This window comes from Cervus canadensis, chromosome 14 (assembly GCF_019320065.1).
Source record: "Cervus canadensis isolate Bull #8, Minnesota chromosome 14, ASM1932006v1, whole genome shotgun sequence".
NCBI classification, from domain to species: Eukaryota; Metazoa; Chordata; class Mammalia; order Artiodactyla; family Cervidae; genus Cervus; species Cervus canadensis.
In genome coordinates this window covers 35,708,582-35,728,226 of record NC_057399.1, presented here as the reverse complement: position 1 = coordinate 35,728,226, position 19,645 = coordinate 35,708,582, and the positions used below count along the sequence as shown (strand labels likewise).

Below are 19,645 nucleotides of genomic sequence, written 5' to 3'. Positions count from 1 at the left end.
TTATCAAGAGATGAGGAAGTCCTGTCAAAGGTATGATATGTAAAACAGGTGGGTGAAAGGGATATTACAAAAAGGAAAAAAAAAAGATAATTTCAAGGGGATAGAAAGTGTCAAGAGTGTTCATGCTCCAGGGAGTAAAAGAAATGTGAAAACTGAAAAAGTTCATGGGTATGGAATTTCAGGCCCATTTGGTACTGATGGAAATATATCTGCTCATTCGTCATTCACTTTTTCAATCCTCTTTATGTTTTGATATGTATACCTTCATATTCCTATTATTGTTGCTTAAAGTTTAGAAATTCAGTATCTAAAGTGGGTAAAACAAACCATATTATTTCTAGAAAATGCTTTTTTATAATTTGGGGGTGAGGGGGCCACTTTGCACTTAAAAGCAAATTGTGTTGTTGATCACTTTGCCATTTCAACCCTAAATCACAATAAATTCTGGCCCCCAAAGCCACATTAGCCTTTCTTCCATTAAAGTATGCATTCTATTCATAAATTTCCCTGCAGGGACAGAGGAGGAAAGCAGAGATTGTGTTTGTAGATTTTTTGGGTGCTTTAGGAAAAATAACATGTGTGAAATCTCCTTATACACAAACCTTCCATGAATTTTGGGTAACCACAGAATTGAGTACTTTCTCAACTAGACTGGCTTTATAACTTTATGATAAACATGTTCTCACCTTTCTTAAATTGTTTTTTAAACTATTGATTATTTAATTTGATTCTCATTACTTGCATATCGGGCTTCCCTGGTGGCTCAGCTGGTAAAGAATCCACCTGCAATGCAATTCTTGGGTTAGGAAGATCCCCTGGTGAAGGGAACAGCTACCCACTCCAGTATTCTGGCCTGGAGATTCCATGGATTGTATAGCTATTATAATTCTACTTACCTTTCCAAACCATGCTTAGGAATCTTGAATAAGTTAATATTGTTCTATGTGCACATTTGTAAAATTGTTTTACTTAAAAACAAAATCTTGTCAGAAAGACCAATAAAAATACTGCCAGTAAAGTAGCTAACAGGGAAAAAATTAAGAGAGAGAAGAGAGAAAGAAATAATGGTATCACACACCATGATCAACTTGAGAAGCTGACCTGGCAAGTTAATGGTCTTGAATAATAATATTGTCCTCATGGCTAAATTCCAAGGATGCATTTAAGTATATAGGAAGGGAAACAAATTACCATATTCATGTATTAAGTTTATTTTTTACCAAGCATGATTATTGGTTATTTCATTAAGATACTTTTTCTTTATTACAATCCTTAGTATTTATGAGGAAGTGAAAATCTTTTAGAATTTCCACTAGTGTTTGAATTTGAAAGAAAGAATAACATATACACACACACATAAATATATATATATATATTTGTGTATGTGTATCTGTGTGTGTGTGTATACATATGTAAATGTATATATGTAAATCTATACCCTGGCTTATATTCATAGACTTTAGTGAATAATTTCTTTAGGTAGGTTCCTAATTCATATGTATTTGTTCCCTGCATTTTGACCATAACCAAAATACATTCATATACAAAAGGTGTACATATATTGAATCTCCTGAAATCACTAGTAATTTAATAAATTTCAGTTGAGGCATAATCTTTGGTTGGAGTTATGTATTAAGGAGTGCTTTATAGGTCACGCCTTTATTTTGTCTTACAGACTAGCAGGGGAGAGAGAAGATGAACAAAGTATAAGCCATGTGAAATGAGCAGCAGTAGGAATATTTAAAGCAGTAGAGTAGTATAGGGTAGGGATTTATTGACTGACAAGGTCTGAGCTAGGGTCCAGCCTTCCTGTTTCTCCAGGGATTGTGGAGATTCCTGGGGTGCAGTACTTTTGGGGGGTTATAGTTGATTTACAATATAATATCATTTTCAGATGTTACAATGTAGTGATTCAAAATTTTGTAGATTATGTCCCAGCTAAAGTTATTATATAATATTGGCCACATTCCCTGTGCTGTATGTTATATCCTTGCAGTTTTTTGTTTTGTAGATAGTGTGTACCTCTTATGCTGGGAGGGATTGGGGGCAGGAGGAGAAGGGGCCGACAGAGGATGAGATGGCTGGATGGCATCACCGACTCGATGGGCATGAGGTTGAGTAACCTCTGGGAGTTTGTGATGGACAGGGAGGCCTGGCGTGCTGTTATTCATGGGGTCGCAAAGAGTCGGACACGACTGAGAGACTGAACTGAACTGAACTGTACCTGTTAATCCTCTACCCCTACTCACCCCTCCTCACTTCCATCTCCCCATGAAAATGTGAAAAAATAAAACAATAAATAAATAACAAATAAATAAACAAATAATAACAAATAATAAACAAATAAATAAAACAGAAACAGACTCGAGATACAATACTTTGTTGGTTCTAAAATATAGAAAGTCCTTCCAGGAGACTTTGGCAGTGTTTCCTTTTCATAACTAGGGGGAAGGAGTGTTACTAACATCTACTGACCGGAGGCCAGGGATTTTGCTAAAACTTCTGTAATGCACAGAGCTGTCCCACAGAGAAAGAATGATTTGACTTGGTGTATCAGTGGGGAGAGATCCTGTTCTAAAGGGAGGTAGCTATTAGGGAGAGACTGAAGCTGTTGATTGTGTAGACAGCAGCGGCATTTGATACATCAAGTTGTCTGTGATGGTGAGAGGGGAAGTAGAAAAACAAGTGAAGCAATTGGGGCCTGAAAGAGGATAAACTGTAGTAAGAATTGTCTCTGTGTTAAAAGATCTTGTACAGCAGATCGGATGTGGCTGCCATCAAGTTCACACTGGGTGGAGTTATTTTCTCTTGTTGAAGTGGGAGGTGAGCTCATCAATCTCATGGAGGAGAGAGGCCAGTGCAGGGCAGACTTCTGGAGAGTGGTGAAGGGTGGGCAGATGATTGAGAGGTGACACAGGTCCCATGGAGGCTGTAGATCATGAGTTGGCATTGGCTTCCGCCCTTACAGTGCTATGATTTTCTCAGGCAAGCCTCAAGCATTCAGCATGGGAAGGGGGGAAGGCACTCTGCAGAAGTGCATGGGGATCCTTAAGGCCGATACCTCATGTGGGAATGCATGACAGAGTTCACGGCACTGGTGGGAGCAGTTGGATGGTTAAGACCCTTGCCTGGGTGGTAAAGGGGAGCATAAACCTTCATATCAGCTCTTTCAAAAATGATGTCTGTATTCCCGGATGCTTTCCATTTTTAGTTCCGTCTCTATCAGTCTTGGGATTGCTTTGCTTTGCTTTGCAGATTTTCAGTTCAGTCACTCCGTTGTGTCTGACTCTTTGTGACCCCATGAACCGCAGCACCCCAGGTCTCCCTGTCTATCACCAACTCCCGTAGTTTACTCAAACTCATGTCCATTGAGTCGGTGATGCCATCCAACCATCTCATCCTCTCTTGTCCCCTTCCCCTCCTGCCCTCAATCTTTCCCAACATCAGGGTCTTTTCAAATGAGTCAGCTCTTCACATCAGGTGGCCAAAGTATTGGAGTTTCAGCTTCAACATCAGTCCTTCCAATGAACACCCAGGACTGATCTCCTTTAGGATGGACTGGCTGGATATCCTTGCAGTCCAAGGGACTCAAGAGTCCCTAGATTTTAAACACTAGTTTTATCTTTCTCTGTAGTTTATTTTGCTTTCAAAAGGCACTCTGACAGCCCCAGAGTCCATTTATTTGATGAATTGGAGTGACTGATAACATATTTAGTTATTAATTGTGGCCCATTCCTTTAGACTCCTCTTGTTTTTCCCCTCTCGGCTTTGAAAGATCTACTTTCACGGCCTTCTTAGATCCACCTCAAAAGCAGCTGGGACTCTCTCTAGGTTCCCAGAGACTTCAGACAGCAAACTTTGACAAAGGTCCTACAAAGAACTTTAAAGCAACATTTCCTTTGATTACATTAAGGACTATGGCTAGTTATGTAATGATTCAGGGAAGGAATTAGTCTGCATCTCTTAACTTTTGGCATCCTGGAGCCTTTATCTTTTCATTTGGTGCTGCGTAAAAGCTTATGTCAGGAAAAATCTATAGGCCTTTTTTCTAATTCTGGAAAATGAAGTGCTCACATGTGGCCTGGCGTGTATTCGCAAATGCTCCTGTTACGCAAATACAGAAGAAGCATTTTCTTCCATCCATAATGATCTGGAATCACTAATGAAAACACTCTCAGGCGTGTGTCTAAAACTTGAAGTGCTTAGGGTTACACCTTGATATTTTGGTATGATGCTCAAAGGCCGTGGTTGTTGCTCAGTTGGAATTGTTAATAAATAAAACAGTATTTTTAGCTTCTGAAGCTCGGCCCAGCCTTGTAGGAGGTCCTGAAATGGTGTGCTTTGAGTGTTCTCAGCACAGGCTGGTCAGTGCAGCTCGGTTGGATGGAAAGGGTGGCTACTACATGCCTTGGTCTGGCAAGAGGCCCTGGGTATCTGCAAATGTGCTCTAAGGATAGCAGGGGACTGCGCCCATCAGCTGTCAGGCACAGCTTCTGCTCTGAACAATAGCCATATGCCAGGGCAGTAATTATTGGTTGATTTTCCTTCTAAAATAAGTGTCCTAATAATTTGTCAGAAAACCAGCTTAAATTGCTATGGTGTTGCCTGCAACAGTTAAATTAGAAAAAAAAAAAAAAAAAAGCAAGCCACAGTAAGAAGTGTTTCAGTTTATTTCTGCGTGCAGTCTATGACTGATAAATAGTGTAATTAAAATCTCGTTTGCAGGTTTTTTCCAAAAGGTTATTTCTGTGTGGGGAAACCCTTTGTTTTTTTCCTTAATACCCTGAGCTGTAAATTAAAGAATTGTGGTGGTTGAGGGGGGTGGGCAGTCAGTTGGCAAATAAAGGTCCTCACTGTCTATGCTCTTTTGGAATACCTCCCATCTTCCTGGGGCTCAGAGAATGTATTCTCTAGAAAAGCATGCATAATCTGCACCAAAATGAGCTGGTACCAGGGGCTGTACTGCCCAGGGATACAAATCAGGGACTTGATATTTGAAGATTAATTCAACTGAAATTCCAGAATACGTGAGTAGTATTACCTTGTATTTAGATTCAAGTGTTATCTATTTTTTTCTTTTAACCAAGAGAGGTGAGATGGATATTTATGTAGATAAATCTGATGCTGTTTGGAAAATGGGAACAAAAGGACTGGCTGGAACATAACAGATTTCAGTGAGGATGGGACAGGAAAGGTCCCTCAACCTCCTCTTGTTGGTTTTCTAAATGTGTGATATGTATGTGTTTCAGTTCACATGCAGCAAGAATGAGACATTTCCTCCTCAGTTTGGCATGCTGTCATGGAAATGCTGATAGGGTTATTTGACAGAGATGTAGCATTAAAAAAACCAAAAAAACCAAAAAAAGAAGTGCGAATTACATTATTGTATTAAACTCTGTTCCATTTTGGACTCATTTTATTAAAGTTCTTTAAAGGTTTGTTTTCATCTACAAACCAAGGAATCGTACCCTATTCTCTCTGTGCCAGGATCCAATTAATGTCAACTTGAGTTTTCTGTGTGGACAGGCCAATCCATGGCCCTGGGTGATCATCTATTATTATCATTGCTTGCCGGTACATGATTTCACAGCCCTAGCATAGAGCCAGTTGTCATCTTTCCATCTTTTGTACCCCCAAATAGCTCACTGGGGAGAATTTGAGAATGGGCGGGTGACAGGCTACTCTTTTTCAGAATGCAGAGATCAGTCGTGGTTAGCAAGATTAAGCTTAATGAGACATTTTATGAAAGAAACACTTTCCCCATATTCAACTTGCTTGTGTGGGTGCTAATTTCTGTCTCCTATTAAAAATTGTTTTATTTTAGAAAGAATGATTTAATATGTAAAATAAATGCCACTCTTTTGCTTGCTCCATGTGCTCATTTGGAAGGATATCAGATGAGTATTTTTATTATCCTACAAATTGTTACTGGTTCTAATAGTTACCTAATATTGAATGAGTATATTTGGAATTCTGCAGACTATTGCCAAATAATTTTTGGCTTTAAATCTACAGGGAAGTGAATTTTAAAAAAATAATGGAAGGACATATATTCATATCTAATTTATCCATATGACTGAAATAATTGTACTTTATTTAACAGGTATCAAATATCTACAATATGCTAGGCGTTGTACAGAATGAAGCTATAACATAAGCCTTTTAAACTTATAATGATCTCTAGCAGAGTATTGGTTCAAATTTGAATAATGCTGAATTTTTTAAAAACATTTTTAAAATCAGTTTCAGTCAAACAATTCTGGTGTATAGGCAAGTCAACTTTTTCATCATTTTTCTTTTTTTTTTTATATTATTTATCCATTATGTATCTACATGCTTCTTAACAAATGACAGTACCCCTTAATATAAAACATTGTGTTGGAAGAAAATATTTTTAAACAATGAAATTTTCAAATGTTTCATCTTTGGGAGCACTTAAAAACCATGACATCATTTATTTGGAAAGTAGTATTAATTATGGACTTTCTTTAGGAAATACTGTCATATTTGTTATAAAACTCTCTATACATTATAATTAACATCGCCTTTGTAATAAAAACTCAGGCAGCTCATTTTCTACAATGTTCTGTCCTAGACAGAGTGCTTCTGTAACATACAAAGACCATGCATCTGTAGAGATGCTATTTTGTCTATAAACAAGGTTTTCTTATGATACTGCTTCTGAATTTCTCCAGTAAGGAGAGACAATCATTTTGCAATCTGTTTTACCTCTAACTGAAAGTATGCACATGTGTTTGCACATATACCCGTTCTGTGTTTAGCACCTGGGAACATTTCAGCTATTTCCAAAACATACTTTACCAGTATGAAATTGATATATGAAAGATTGTGGTCACATTTATTCCTGGAAGATGTATCTATCCTACAAAAAACAATCCAGACTTTTGCCAGTTGTGGTAACATCACACTTTGATTGGAAAATGAGAGTTATAGCAGTTCATACCGGGTCAAAGCTTACACTGAACACTTAATGATGACAGCAGTGGGTCTCTTTGGGGAACTGGTTTGCTACTGGTCTCTAAACTGAAGCCAGTACACATATCACTCTAGTTCCCCTTAATAATAAAACAAAATTGACATAGTTGATTTACTGGAAATTTCTTAGAGGGGAGGTAGTAGAATCTGTATTCTGGAATTTAGTAACATAAAATTGAAAAAGAATTAGAAGAAAAAAGTGCCAAAGATGACATTGTTTTTTCATTTATCCCTTTCTTTGCCACTTTAATTATATCTTTCCATTTTCCTTTTCAAATAAACCAATTACCTTTCCTGTGTGATCCAGTTTGAAGGTACATGATAAGCAGCACATTAGAAGGAAGAATAAATGATTACTTTTAATGATGATCAGCACAGCTGATGTGATAAGTTATGATTAATGAGTAAATGAGCAGTGAATGATGTAAATGAATCTGATTTGAAAACTTAACTATGAAAAGATGCTAAGGAGTAGATAAGAGTTTCTTTTTTTTATTAAGTATAGTGTCTGTGTTAAATAACCTTGTGAGTACATTACCATTTAGAGGAAAGGTGAAAAAAATAATAATAAATAATGTGTTATTCACCTGCATCTTTACCAATGAGCAGAGATTGCATGACTTCATCTGTCAGTTTAAGGGCCTTTATCACTCCATTGAACAAAACTGGATACACAGTCTATGTATTTTGAATGCATAAGTAGATGGTATGTGAACCTGGAGGCTTGAAGTGGAAAATGTTAAGTGAATATCTAAATAGTGCTAGTGATAACAAGTTTTCATTAAGGATGCATGAGTCTGACATAAGGAATGGTAAGTGGCTCCACTGATTCTGTCTAAGAGATTCAGGACCACTGGAACTGCCTTTCTAAAGTTTGTGTTGCGAAACCAGTGTTCATAGCGTCTTATACCAAAGTGTATGGTCGATCTTACTAAGAACGTCAGTAGTTCAGAGATGTTTTATGGCCCTAACATGGTGGATGTAGAGGACTGTTTGTTTTGGTCATAATATCCCATGACCGTATATTAAATAATGAGATACAGTAATGAGGCCACACAACTTTTACGGCTGTAAAACAAGTGTTTATGGCCCAGGTATTAATATATTTTGAAATAGGACAAGTGAGAAACTTATTTTACTACTCTACACTGACTAATTCATGTGAAGCCTCATCTCAGTTGTTCTTTGGAAAACAATTTAAAAGACTAAAATGGACTTCATATCTTGATTGTCGTAAATCAAAAATTATTTTCTATAACATTTAAGTACTACTTTCAGTAGTTTCAATTTGATATGCTTCTTCCTTGCCCTCTTTCTTCATTGGCCTTTGAGTATTCACCACTAAGAATTCCTCATTTGTCCCAAGGGGAAATGGAAAAAGCAGGATTTGAGGAGTACCTGAAGAAGATTGTTTTTTAAGGTGTAAATTTTCCAGTTTCTTCCTCTCTAAACTCTCCACCCTCTGACCTCTGCCTTCTATCCCTCTGTTTAACTAAACAGGATAAAAATTTTGCAAATGACTAAGTGTTAATTTTCAGCTTTAGCAATGTTCTATGTAATTAGACACTCATATATATTCCTCCTGTGAATATGAGTTTTTTTTATGATAATGTGTTGAGATGTATAAAACATCTTAGAAATGTAGAATTTTTTAATCCTTTAATTTTACATGTAGAAATGAATGATTGTGAGTTTTATATGTAGAAATGAATTACATATAAGAATGACATGTATAGGGATATAACTATAGGAATAATCACTGAAGTGTTTTTATAACACTAAAAAATTGGAAACAACGTCAGTGTTTAACAGTAAATAAAGATATATCTGTATGCTTTTTACTATAAAATACTCTTCCATTTAAATATTTATGGGCATAAAGATGTTCACAATATATTTTAAGTAAAAAGAGTATAAAATAATCATACAGTGTATTAATCTCTTTTGTAGAAAGTATGAGAGAGCAGACATAACAAAAGTCTTCATTCATCAAAGGGATGACCACTGGAAACATTAGAAACCATTGGAAAAAGCTTTAAAATACCTTCCTTTAATTTATGTTTTCTAATTTACTTATATTAAGAATGTACAGTCAGAACAATAAAGTCAATTTATTTAAAAAAAAACACAAGAAGTGGCAGAAAATAGAAGAGCTCTGTGATAACAATGAGGTGCAATGATATTCATGAGCGAGGTGAGATCCACTGTATTACATTCAGTACATTCAATTCATTACTCAGTTCATACATTGAGTCCTAGGTAGGATGCATGAGTCTGTAATTTGGATATGCTGTATTTTGCAACCTTAAGGCCTGATATGGATCCATTAGTTTCCCACCATGTCATATCAGTGCTTTGCCGTGTCATGTACAATATATTACATGAAATTTGTATTTTTCAGTTAATTTATCAAGCTCTAAGCAAATGTAATTCAAATGAAAGCAGGGTTATCATGTTTTTAACAGTATTAGCCATCTTAAGGACTGAAAATGTACAGCCAAATATTAGAGGGTATAGTAACTTGGGAAGCCCTTTTTCAGTTCTAAGTATGTATTGAACATTTACTATGTCCTTGGTGTGACTAGGAGTTAATGAGACTTCTGAGTTGACCAGATCACAGATGCTTTTCTCAGGATTCAGTAAATGTACAGAGAGAGAAATACATATGTATAAAAGAGCTGTAATAAATGATAGACTGCTTAAACTCATAGAAGAGATACAGAAGGTATGATAAGAAAGTTTAAAGGATAGTGAATCTTATCCACATGGGAGGATCAAAGAAGACTTCAGATATTTTGTTAGAGGTTGAAAAATGGGTAAATTCTATAAGTTTTTAAATGGACGAGAAGGCATTATATGCAAGGGAACAGCTTGTACCAGGGCATCGAGGCAGGATTTTAGGTTCTTGATGGGCAATGGTGGAAATATATTTGGAAAAATAGTTTGGCAACAGCTCTCAAAGATCTTAAAGGCCAACAAAATTTCTGGTTTATTTGCCAACAGGAAGTTGTTAAAGCTTGTTTGTTTATTTATTTTGAGTGGAAAAGGGCTTTAGTTATAGATGCATTTAACAAAAACTCAAAGGAAAAGAAGGATCCGCAGTGATGTGAGATATTGATTTCCAAGAAGACAAAAGGCTGAGGCGTCAGGGCTGGGTGTTGGTGGGAATGGGACTGCCACAGACACACATGAAAACTTAGGAAGAGAAGTAGGACTGGGAGGACAGATGACATGGTGTGTTTTTAACGTAATGATGTGGAGATGTTGCTAGATAATCTTTCAAACAACAGAAATAAGGACCACCTGGCACTGAGGAAAAGTTCAAGTGGGGGATACCTTTTCATGAAATCAAATCTCTTCCTGTCTTCTTTTCTTCCTTTCCTTTCTCCCTCTCCCCTTCCTTTCTGTTGTATACATATCAATCTTTAGTTTCCTTAAATATTGATAGTCATATAGAAGCATAGACATCTCTATCTGGTGGGAGAATACTCTAGTAGCCATTTTAGTGGTCAGGGATTGGGAGCTGAAACCTTAATAAATTAATGGTCTAGACATGCGTAGAATATATTGTCGGGATGTCTAGAAAAGGAAAAGAGGGAATGGGTATGAAGAATTTTCTTGTCTTTTGCCATCATGAACAAATTAAATGTATATGCAGAAAACTGCAAAAGTATTCTACCATACTACACTTGGAGCTTGTGTGCTTTATTTATGAATTTTGTGGCTTTGATATTTGTCTTTTGCCCAGGCTTCATACTTAATTTATCCCTGATTTCAACTGGCTACTCAGTTCAGTTCAGTTTAGTTCAGTCACTCAGTCGTGTCTGACTCTTTGCGACCCCATGAACCATAGTACGCCAGGCCTCCCTGTCCATCACCAACTCCCGGAGTCTACCCAAACCCATGTCCATTGAGTCGGTGATGCCATCCAACCATCTCTCCTCTGTAATCCCCTTCTCCTCCTGCCCCCAGTACCTCCCAGCATCAGAATCTTTTCACATGAGTCAGCTCTTTGCATCAGGTGGCCAAAGTATTGGAGTTTCAGCTTCAACATCAGTCCTTCCAATGAACACTGAGGACTGATCTCCTTGCAGTCCAAGGGACTCTCAAGAGTCTTCTCCAACATCACAGTTCAAAAGCATCAATTCTTCTGCGCTCAGCTTTCTTTATAGTCCAACTCTCACATCCATGCATGACTACTAGAAAAACCATAGCCTTGACTAGACGGACCTTTGTTGGCAAAGTAATGTCTCTGCTTTTTAATACGCTGTCTAGATTGGTCATAACTTTCCTTCCAAGGAGTAAGCATCTTTTAATGCCATGGCTGCAGTCACCATCTGTAGTGATTTTGGAGCCCAGAAAAATAAAGTCAGCCACTGTTTTGCCATCTATTTGCCATGAAGTGATGGGACCAGATGCCATGATCTTAGTTTTCTGAATGTTGAGCTTTAAGCCAACTTTTTCACTCTCCTCTTTCACTTTCATCAAGAGGCTCTTTAGTTCCTCTTCACTTTCTACCGTAAGGGTGGTGTCATCTGCATATCTGAGGTTATTGATATTTCTCCTGGCAATCCTGATTCCAGCTTGTGCTTCCTCCAGTCCAGCGTTTCTGATGATGTACTCTGGTTATTAGAAATGAGGAAAAAGAACACCCATGGACATTCTGGGTGAACTTTCTCACTTATAAAGTGAAAAATAATTGCTGTAATACAACACGAAGTACTCACTAAACCCTTGAGAAAACAGCCAGTATACTTCTTATGGTTAACTAAAACAGACTTGATTTGAAAATATGCAATAAATTGAGTTATACCATATTGTCTGTGTAGCATCTTTGTCACTTTCCATCTTCTAATTTGGAACAGTATAAATATCAGGACTTCACAATTAGATCAAAAGTCCATGACTCACTCTAAACCTCAGTGAGCCTTCCTTCCTTTTTTTCCCATTTTCTCCCTTCCTCTTTCTTTCATTCTAAATGTATGTAGTACTCTAAAGATTTCTATTATTCTATAAAGTAAGAATGATGGTATAATCTTTTCATTTTTTTTTTTTTAGAATGATGGTATAATCTTACAGGACTCTGGAAAACCTTGCATATAAGATATATGAAACATTCAGTCCAGTGCTTGGAATTTTTTAGAATCCCGGCACAAGACACCAGGCTGAATGGTTTCTAGAGCAGATGTTCTTGTACATAAACCAGGACTTCTGGGAACATCTATTCTATCACATGGAATATGAACTGGGTCACCTCTGACATCCATAGCCAGGGGTGGACCTTCAAAGACTGTTTTTGAGGCATCTGTGATATTTTCTTTTTAATACAGCTCCACTATATTTTAGCTGTTAAAAATGATTTAAGGAGCATTATATATCAAAATGGGATAAAGAAATAACTACTTTCCAGTGAATTCCAAGCATTGGACCAAATGTTTTATATATCTTATGTGCAATTTTTTCCATAGTCCTGTAAGATTATACCATCGCTCTTATTTTATAGAATAATAGAAAGCTTTGCAGTACTACATACATTTAGAAAGAAAAAAAAAAAAAAGAAAATGAAAGTTGCTCAATTGTGTGCAGCTCTTTGCGACCCCATGGACTTTACGGTCTGTTGTATTCTCCAGGTAAGAAAACTGGAGTGGGTAAAGCCTATCCCTTCTCTAGGGGATCTTCCCAACCCAGGGATAGAACCCAGGTCTCTTGAATTTCATTGATGACTCAAAAATAGTCTTTGAAGTCCATCCTGACCATGGATGTCAGAGGTGACCCTGTTCAGATTCCTTTTGATAGTATAAATGTTCCCAGAGGTCCTGCTTTATGTAGAAGAACATTTGCTATAGACACCAGTTCAGTCTGGTGTCTTGTTCCGGAATTCTGGCTCTCTAAAGAGTTATACGTCAAGTTTGGGACCTCCCCTCTCTTCCCTTCTCATGAGCCTGCACGATTGTCCTGCTATGTTGGCCGTGTTTCCTGTCTACTCCAATGAGTCATAACAGAAAATTCATCATCCACACAGACTTTGGCCATTTTGTATGTTTGGGTCAGTGTTGGTAGAGTGTATTTTGGCTGGACAGGAATGTAAACCCTGTGAGAATGGTTCTTCTCTCCCTAAACCTTCAGACCTGGCCATGGCTCTTAACATCATCCCAGATTCACCTCCTGTGCTTTGCATTTCTCATCCACCTCTGGGTCTCCATTCCTGAGCTTCCTTTCAGAGCCCTCAGCCTTATTCTTCCAGAGAAAGAAAGAACAGAGATGAGGTCAGCTGACAGTCTCATAAATTCTACAGACAACTTTTAGGGAGGAAGTGGATTCCTAGAGACAGGACTGCCTATTTATTTTTACGAAACATTTCCTCATCCTCTCCCTCAGTATCATTTAGTAACATTATTAACCTTCCTCTTTCAAGATTTTAAGTACATTATTATGACAAATGCGCCTTTAAAAACAAAACTTTTTAAGGAAATGTTAATCAGCTGAAAGAAACAAAGACAATTAGTTACATGCTGTTAGTTTTGTTTCCCGTGCGACAGACATATTTCTTTGATGTCTGCAGAAGTGGCTTATTCATTAGAATTAAATTAGACAAATGGCACCATCGGCTCATGTCTTCATTTCTGTAACACATGGCCCTTTGCAAGGGCCGGCCTTAGAGATGATTCTCAGTTTGCTAATCCAGTTACCACAAATCTGAGTCGTTTTCTTAACCTTGAAGAATTTTTCATAAATCCTTTTCTTCCGTGGATGATGCTAGTGGACTTCAGTGGTTCTCCCAGCTAATATCTAGCTCTGTATAACATAGCATACTAAAGGGAGGTTTTGTCCTCAGTAGTGCAGTTTGTTTAGAATGGTCAAAGACAATTTGCTGGTTTTGGTAGGGTCTCCTGAATTTAAACACCTTAAGTGGTCTTTGGGCTTATCATCTTGTCTTCAGAAGCCTAACAACTGTAGACCTGATCTAGCATTAAAATATTACAATCATTTTATTAAGGGCACTGTGTGTTGTTTGTACTGTGAAAAGCAATCTATGGAAGAAAAATATCAGTCAGCAGCCTGTGGCTCATCTCGAGCTGTGTAGGAAATAAAAATCTACTGGATTCCTGGAGCTCCTGTCTGTCCTGTGAATGCATCCCGGGAATGCAGTCTTTGAACAACACGTGAGCATGGCAGACATGGTCTAGAATATCCACCGTGCCTCTGTTCTGACTCATATGCATGTTTGGCTTGTCTATTTTCCATTTAGAAAATCAACTTTCTGGGTCCAACAGTAATTTGACCTCTGCTTGGCATTCGTTTAATGAAAAGTCATACTCCTCACTTGTCAGAACCGACTTGAACAGACGTGCATGGAGCTGGCAGCTCTAAGTGGATAGCCGTGGCAGTTAGCTACAAAAATGGAAGAGTGCCTATCTGAATGTTAGTGACTGTAAAGTTTAATATCTTTCTCTCTGTCTTTATACTCCTGATGTTTCTCTTTTTCTTAAAACAACTATAACATTTGTGGTTGTATTTCATGGGATAGTCGTTGGGACTTTCATTGTTCAGACCTGAGGCTGTCCTATGGTGTGACTTTGTAGTGGAAATCTTTGTTTTGTTCTTTTACTTGGATTATCTTCTCTTTCTTCCCACCTTCGGAGCATTTAAGTCGGAGAATGACTTAAATTTGAGTATATCCATGACAGAAGACGGAGAAGACAATGGCACCCCACTCCAGTGTTCTTGCCTGGAAAATTCCATGGACGGAGGAGCCTGGTGGGCTGCAGTCCATGGGGTCTCGAAGAGTCAGACATGACTGAGCAACTTCACTTTCACTTTTCACTTGCATGCATTGGAGAAGGAAATGGCAACCCACGCCAGTGTTCTTGCCTGGAGAATCCCAGGGATGGGGTTGCACAGAGTCGGACACGACTGAAGTGACTTAGCAGCATGACAGAAGAAGCCAGAAGATACATTTAGTTTCTTCTGTTAAGCAGAGATACAGAGAAGAGGGGGGGTAGGTGCTTTGTGTTGTTAGATTCCTCTGGGAATTAAGATTTTTACTTGCCTCCAGTGTTTGCTGGACTTATGTTTACTCTTCTTTCTTTCTCATCTCTTACCTTTTGGTCATCTGCCTAGCATTGACGGTGTCACTGTTAGAGGCTGACCAACCAAGATTATTAGCATTTTAGGATGCTACAGACATGCTTACTGAAAGGATTTGCTGTGTTATCTGGAGTCTTAACTTTGTATCATAGAGTAATGGCATATATCCATTCTGTGGTTTGGATTTGGTGGACAAATGTAGAAAAATTGACATCGGATCCCGTAAGAAAGCGATGATTTTCTTGTCTATGAAGCCTAATATTTCTATATTTAGAAAAAAAATTAAAATAAAAATTCTGTGTGCAAATGCTTGATATGCCTTTTTAAAAACACAACAGTTTTTCAATTTCATTTCTTGTGTTTGTTTTTAAAGAGTAAATTTAAGGGCTGTTTTTTGAAGAAGGCTGAGTCACTACAGTGGTAGGTAGTGGGATATAGGAAAACAGTCCCAGATTTGAAACAGATTCTGTTTTTTCTTCTCCCCCCCAAAATGTCCACAACTCATTAGGTTAATTCTACTGACTTCATCGTTTGAAATAAAATTCTTACAGGATTCTACTTAGTACCTTGTAATGACCTATATGGGAAAAGAATGTAAAAAAGAGTGGTTATATGTATATGTATAACTGAATCACATTGCTATACCCCTGAAACTAGTACAATGTTATAAATCAACCATGCTTCAATAAAAATTAAAAAAATAAAATTATCAATTAAATTTAAAAATAAATAAAATGCTTGCAGTAACATCCAGTGATCATATCTTTGGTAGATTCTTAAGCTCGTCAGTGTTTGCCTGAGAACTGTATGGTATGAACAGAAAATGAAAAACACATCTGAATATTTTTTTTTGAGAAAATGGTAACTTGCCTCCTTTGCTTTCCATTTAGAGGTAAGACTTACAAGTTTTATAATAATCTGGCTCAGTATCTAGGAAACACTTTGCTGAATAATTTGTTGTTGTTATTTAGTCGCTAATATCTGACTCTTGTGAGCCAATGGACTGTAGCCCTCCAGGCTCCTCTGTCCATGGGGGTTCTCCTGACAAGAATCCTGGAGTGGGTTGCCATTTCCCTCTCCAGGGGATCTTGCCGACCCAGGGATCGAACCCACATCTCCTGCACTGGCAGGCAGAATATTACCTCTTTGCAGATTGTCATAATCTCCAAATTTAGGATGCCAACTAGGATACTACCCCTTTAAAAAAAATCCCAGTGCAGGAAAAATGGCATCCTACCTTCTTTGTTTATTCAGTTTCTGATTAGTACAATGTCATTGTATACAACATCCCTCTGCCCAGTCCATACATTCTTGCAAGAAATTTCAACTAAAATGGGAGACTGGTTTATTAAAATTGGTTTTCCAATTTTTAAGCTATGGAATGTGAAAAATAAAGTACCTAAAAATGATATGTTGTATCACTTACTATAGCAATGCAATATGTTTTTTTCAGGGAAAACTCCCTAGGAATTTCAATTCCATAATTATAATTTCCATATTAGATGCTGACAAACATGTGGTTATTATCCATTTACATTGTTTGGAACAGCAGAATGAAAAACATAAACAAAAAGTTTAATATCTGTTTTGTTTGTGACAGACAGTTGACATCAGTATACTGTATTTTTTGTTCCTCTCACTGTTAGTCAATTTGAAATCACTTTAAACATTACTCGCAGTTCTGGTAATTATCTAGTTTGTATTGCTATCCCGAGATGCTATTGGATGTGATATCTAGCAGCATTGTCAGAGTTTGCTTTCATTCCTCGGGTTTCTGAACAAATGGGGGCCTGGTTTTCACCAGAGCTACTATCAAGTTGAATTTGCTGATGAAGTGGAGATTCATGTTCCTTTATCAGCATTGCAAATACGCCACTCCCCTCACTTCTCCGTTCTTTGCCTCATTGTGGAAGTTAATACCTTAAACCTGAAAGGGATCTCTGCAAAATTATTTATTTCACACTTCATATTTATATACAAGAAAGAGGAAAGTTTTGCATCTCAAAATGAGGCATGTGTGCATGTGTGTCTGTGTGTGTGTGTGTGCGTGCATGCGTGTGTGTGTGCGCACTAGGTTACTTCAGTTGTGTCTGATTCTTTGCGACCCTGTGACCTGTAGCCCACTGGTGCTGAGAGGGCAGTCTGCCTTCCTTGACTCAAGGAAAACCATGATGAGGGTCAGGACACACATCACTGGGCCAGCAGCAGCATCACGTGGGAAACCTGAAAACAAGGCAGAGAAAATAGTGGTGACGAGCAAATAGTGATGGACTTTGCTATTTTCTTCTTTCTTAAAATCTAAGGAGAGTTTTCAAAATAAACATTAGCTATGGTTACTTAAAACCTTATTTCAATGACATACAGGTGAATTACAGCAAGAGAGAAGAGAAAACTCTTTTTGTTTCTTTGTTCTTTTTTTTGATCGTAGGGATAAGAAAATAGAAAATAAAATAGTGAGGTAAAATGTTTTTGAGTTAAAAAAAATGTCCAACTATAACATAATTGTAAAAACTCAAGGATGCAAGAAAAATGTGAAGAGGAGGAAAAATAATTAGAACACCTTCTCCCCCCCACCCCTGCACGATTGTTAATATTTTAGCATATTTTGTGCCATCTTTTTTGGGGTGTGTTTTTCTTTACCTGTTATCCCTCATGTATAACTTTGTGTGGTGCTTATCTGGCTTACCATTGAATCATAAGTATTTCTCATGGCATATGTTTATAAATATAATGTTTACTGTTTGATGATTATGCCATAGCTGATCTCACTATCGATTCCTATAAATACTCAAATTGACATTTATGTATTTATAATCTTTGTAAATAAGAGATAATGGTGAGTATTTTGTCCATAAGCGTTTATCTCCATTGTATATAATTCTCATTTAATGAATTTCTAGATCTGGAAATATATGATGGATAACAAGCAGATTTTTAAGAAGGAAAGTAAATATTACATTTAAAGGAGATGAAGGGCATTTGAAAAACCTCCCACTTTTAGCCTTTTGTCCTAGAGTCTTGAAGTCTACATTTTTCTTTACAGAACTTACTTTCCTTGCTATGACTTTGGAGGCTTCTTGACTCATCTTTTTATGCAAATTGTGGAGTTAAGTTTCAAGTAAGACAGCACACAATATCTGGGTTGGAGTCACTGTACCATTTTCTCCTATTTCTGTTTCTTGCTAAACCTTCTAACTCAAGGCTGTATTTCCAGTCTCTTTAAAATTTCCTAGAATTTCTCTTAAATGTCACTTATTTTAATAGCTTAGCAGTGGCATTGCTGCTTTCTGGCAGCGTCCTGATAGCAGCATCAAAGCAAAGAGCTAAAATTTTACTCACTTTGATTGATGAGCTCATTTTGTTACAGAGGACAAATTGGATTTTTTTAATACTGGTAATAAAAATTAATGTGTGATGTTCCTTTTCGAATGTTATTGGATCTCTGCCTTAATACTGGTCTCAGCATTAAAACTGCTAACAGATGACTTGACCAGAAAGTTACCTCCTTCCCCTTTTATTTACCCTCAAATTAAAAGGTGCTTTCCTAATTTTGTCATCCCAGTATATTTATATGTGTATTATATATGTATTGACTGACTTAGGGTTGAGGGCTGTGGAGAGAGCAGTGCGGTGAGATAATAATCTGTGTTTCAATTTTCCATCTCATTATGATGTCTGTTTCTTTTTTATTTTAGCACCTCCAAGATTCACGCGAACTCCCGTTGACCAGACAGGGGTCTCTGGCGGAGTTGCCTCCTTCATTTGCCAAGCTACAGGAGACCCAAGACCTAAAATTGTCTGGAACAAAAAGGGAAAGAAAGTCAGCAATCAAAGATTTGAGGTATTAGGTCCATTGTTCTGTTTCTCTGGGGGAAGAATGTATCTGTTGGGTTTTTGGTTTGTATGTTACTTGTTTTACTCTTAAACAAGGTGTTGTAATCACTGAGATATGTCATTCTTTATGTTTTTGGGGATGGAAAAGTTCACTATAAATGGCTCTGACTTTTTTAAAAAGAGAATTTGAGGGTTCATATGACTGACTGTTGTCCTACTTGTATCAGGGCTCAAATAGTGTTTTTCGCATCTATCCGTAACCTCATTTTCAGACTGCTTTCCCTTAAGATGGAAAGATGCAGCCTCCCATCCTCCCACATCCAAGACTAGAGGATGAGTGAGAACTTCCTCTGCTATTGGATCTTCCTGAGTTACATGTTCATCCCAGAATCAATCTTTGTGAATAGCTGGATGGTACAGGCTGACTAAGTTAAGCAGAATCTACCTCTGTTGCTGGAAATGAAGTCAGTTCCATTCAACTCTGTGGTTTGAAATGAAGGAGCAGTGTTTTCCTAGAGGCAATTCAAGTTCCTGTAATTTGGAAGGAGAATGGGTACTGGGCAGCAAGTTTAGTTATCCACTATACTTCACACCTGTGTTTTAAAAGTAGCATGGACTAGAATGAGAACTTTTGCTCCATTGTGTTAGTGTAAAGAACTGCTCTGGAAGAAACATACTCAAACAGGTTGATAGTTGATAAACCTATTGAAGAAATCAGTTGTATTTA

General features: G+C 37.4%; 1 protein-coding gene across 13 annotated transcripts in view; it reads left to right on the top strand.

Annotated features, from left to right (window-relative positions):
* Positions 1-19,645, top strand: part of PTPRD (protein tyrosine phosphatase receptor type D) — a 427,632-nt gene that overhangs the window by 81,012 nt on the left and 326,975 nt on the right. For 8 of the 13 annotated variants that reach the window (XM_043487050.1, XM_043487045.1, XM_043487044.1 and 5 more), the window contains exon 2: positions 18,780-18,928. In XM_043487050.1, the coding sequence (XP_043342985.1) occupies positions 18,780-18,928 (149 nt within the window). The remainder of the gene's footprint in view (positions 1-18,779; positions 18,929-19,645) is intronic. The other 5 variants (XM_043487052.1, XM_043487049.1, XM_043487053.1 and 2 more) reach the window with 1 other exon arrangement.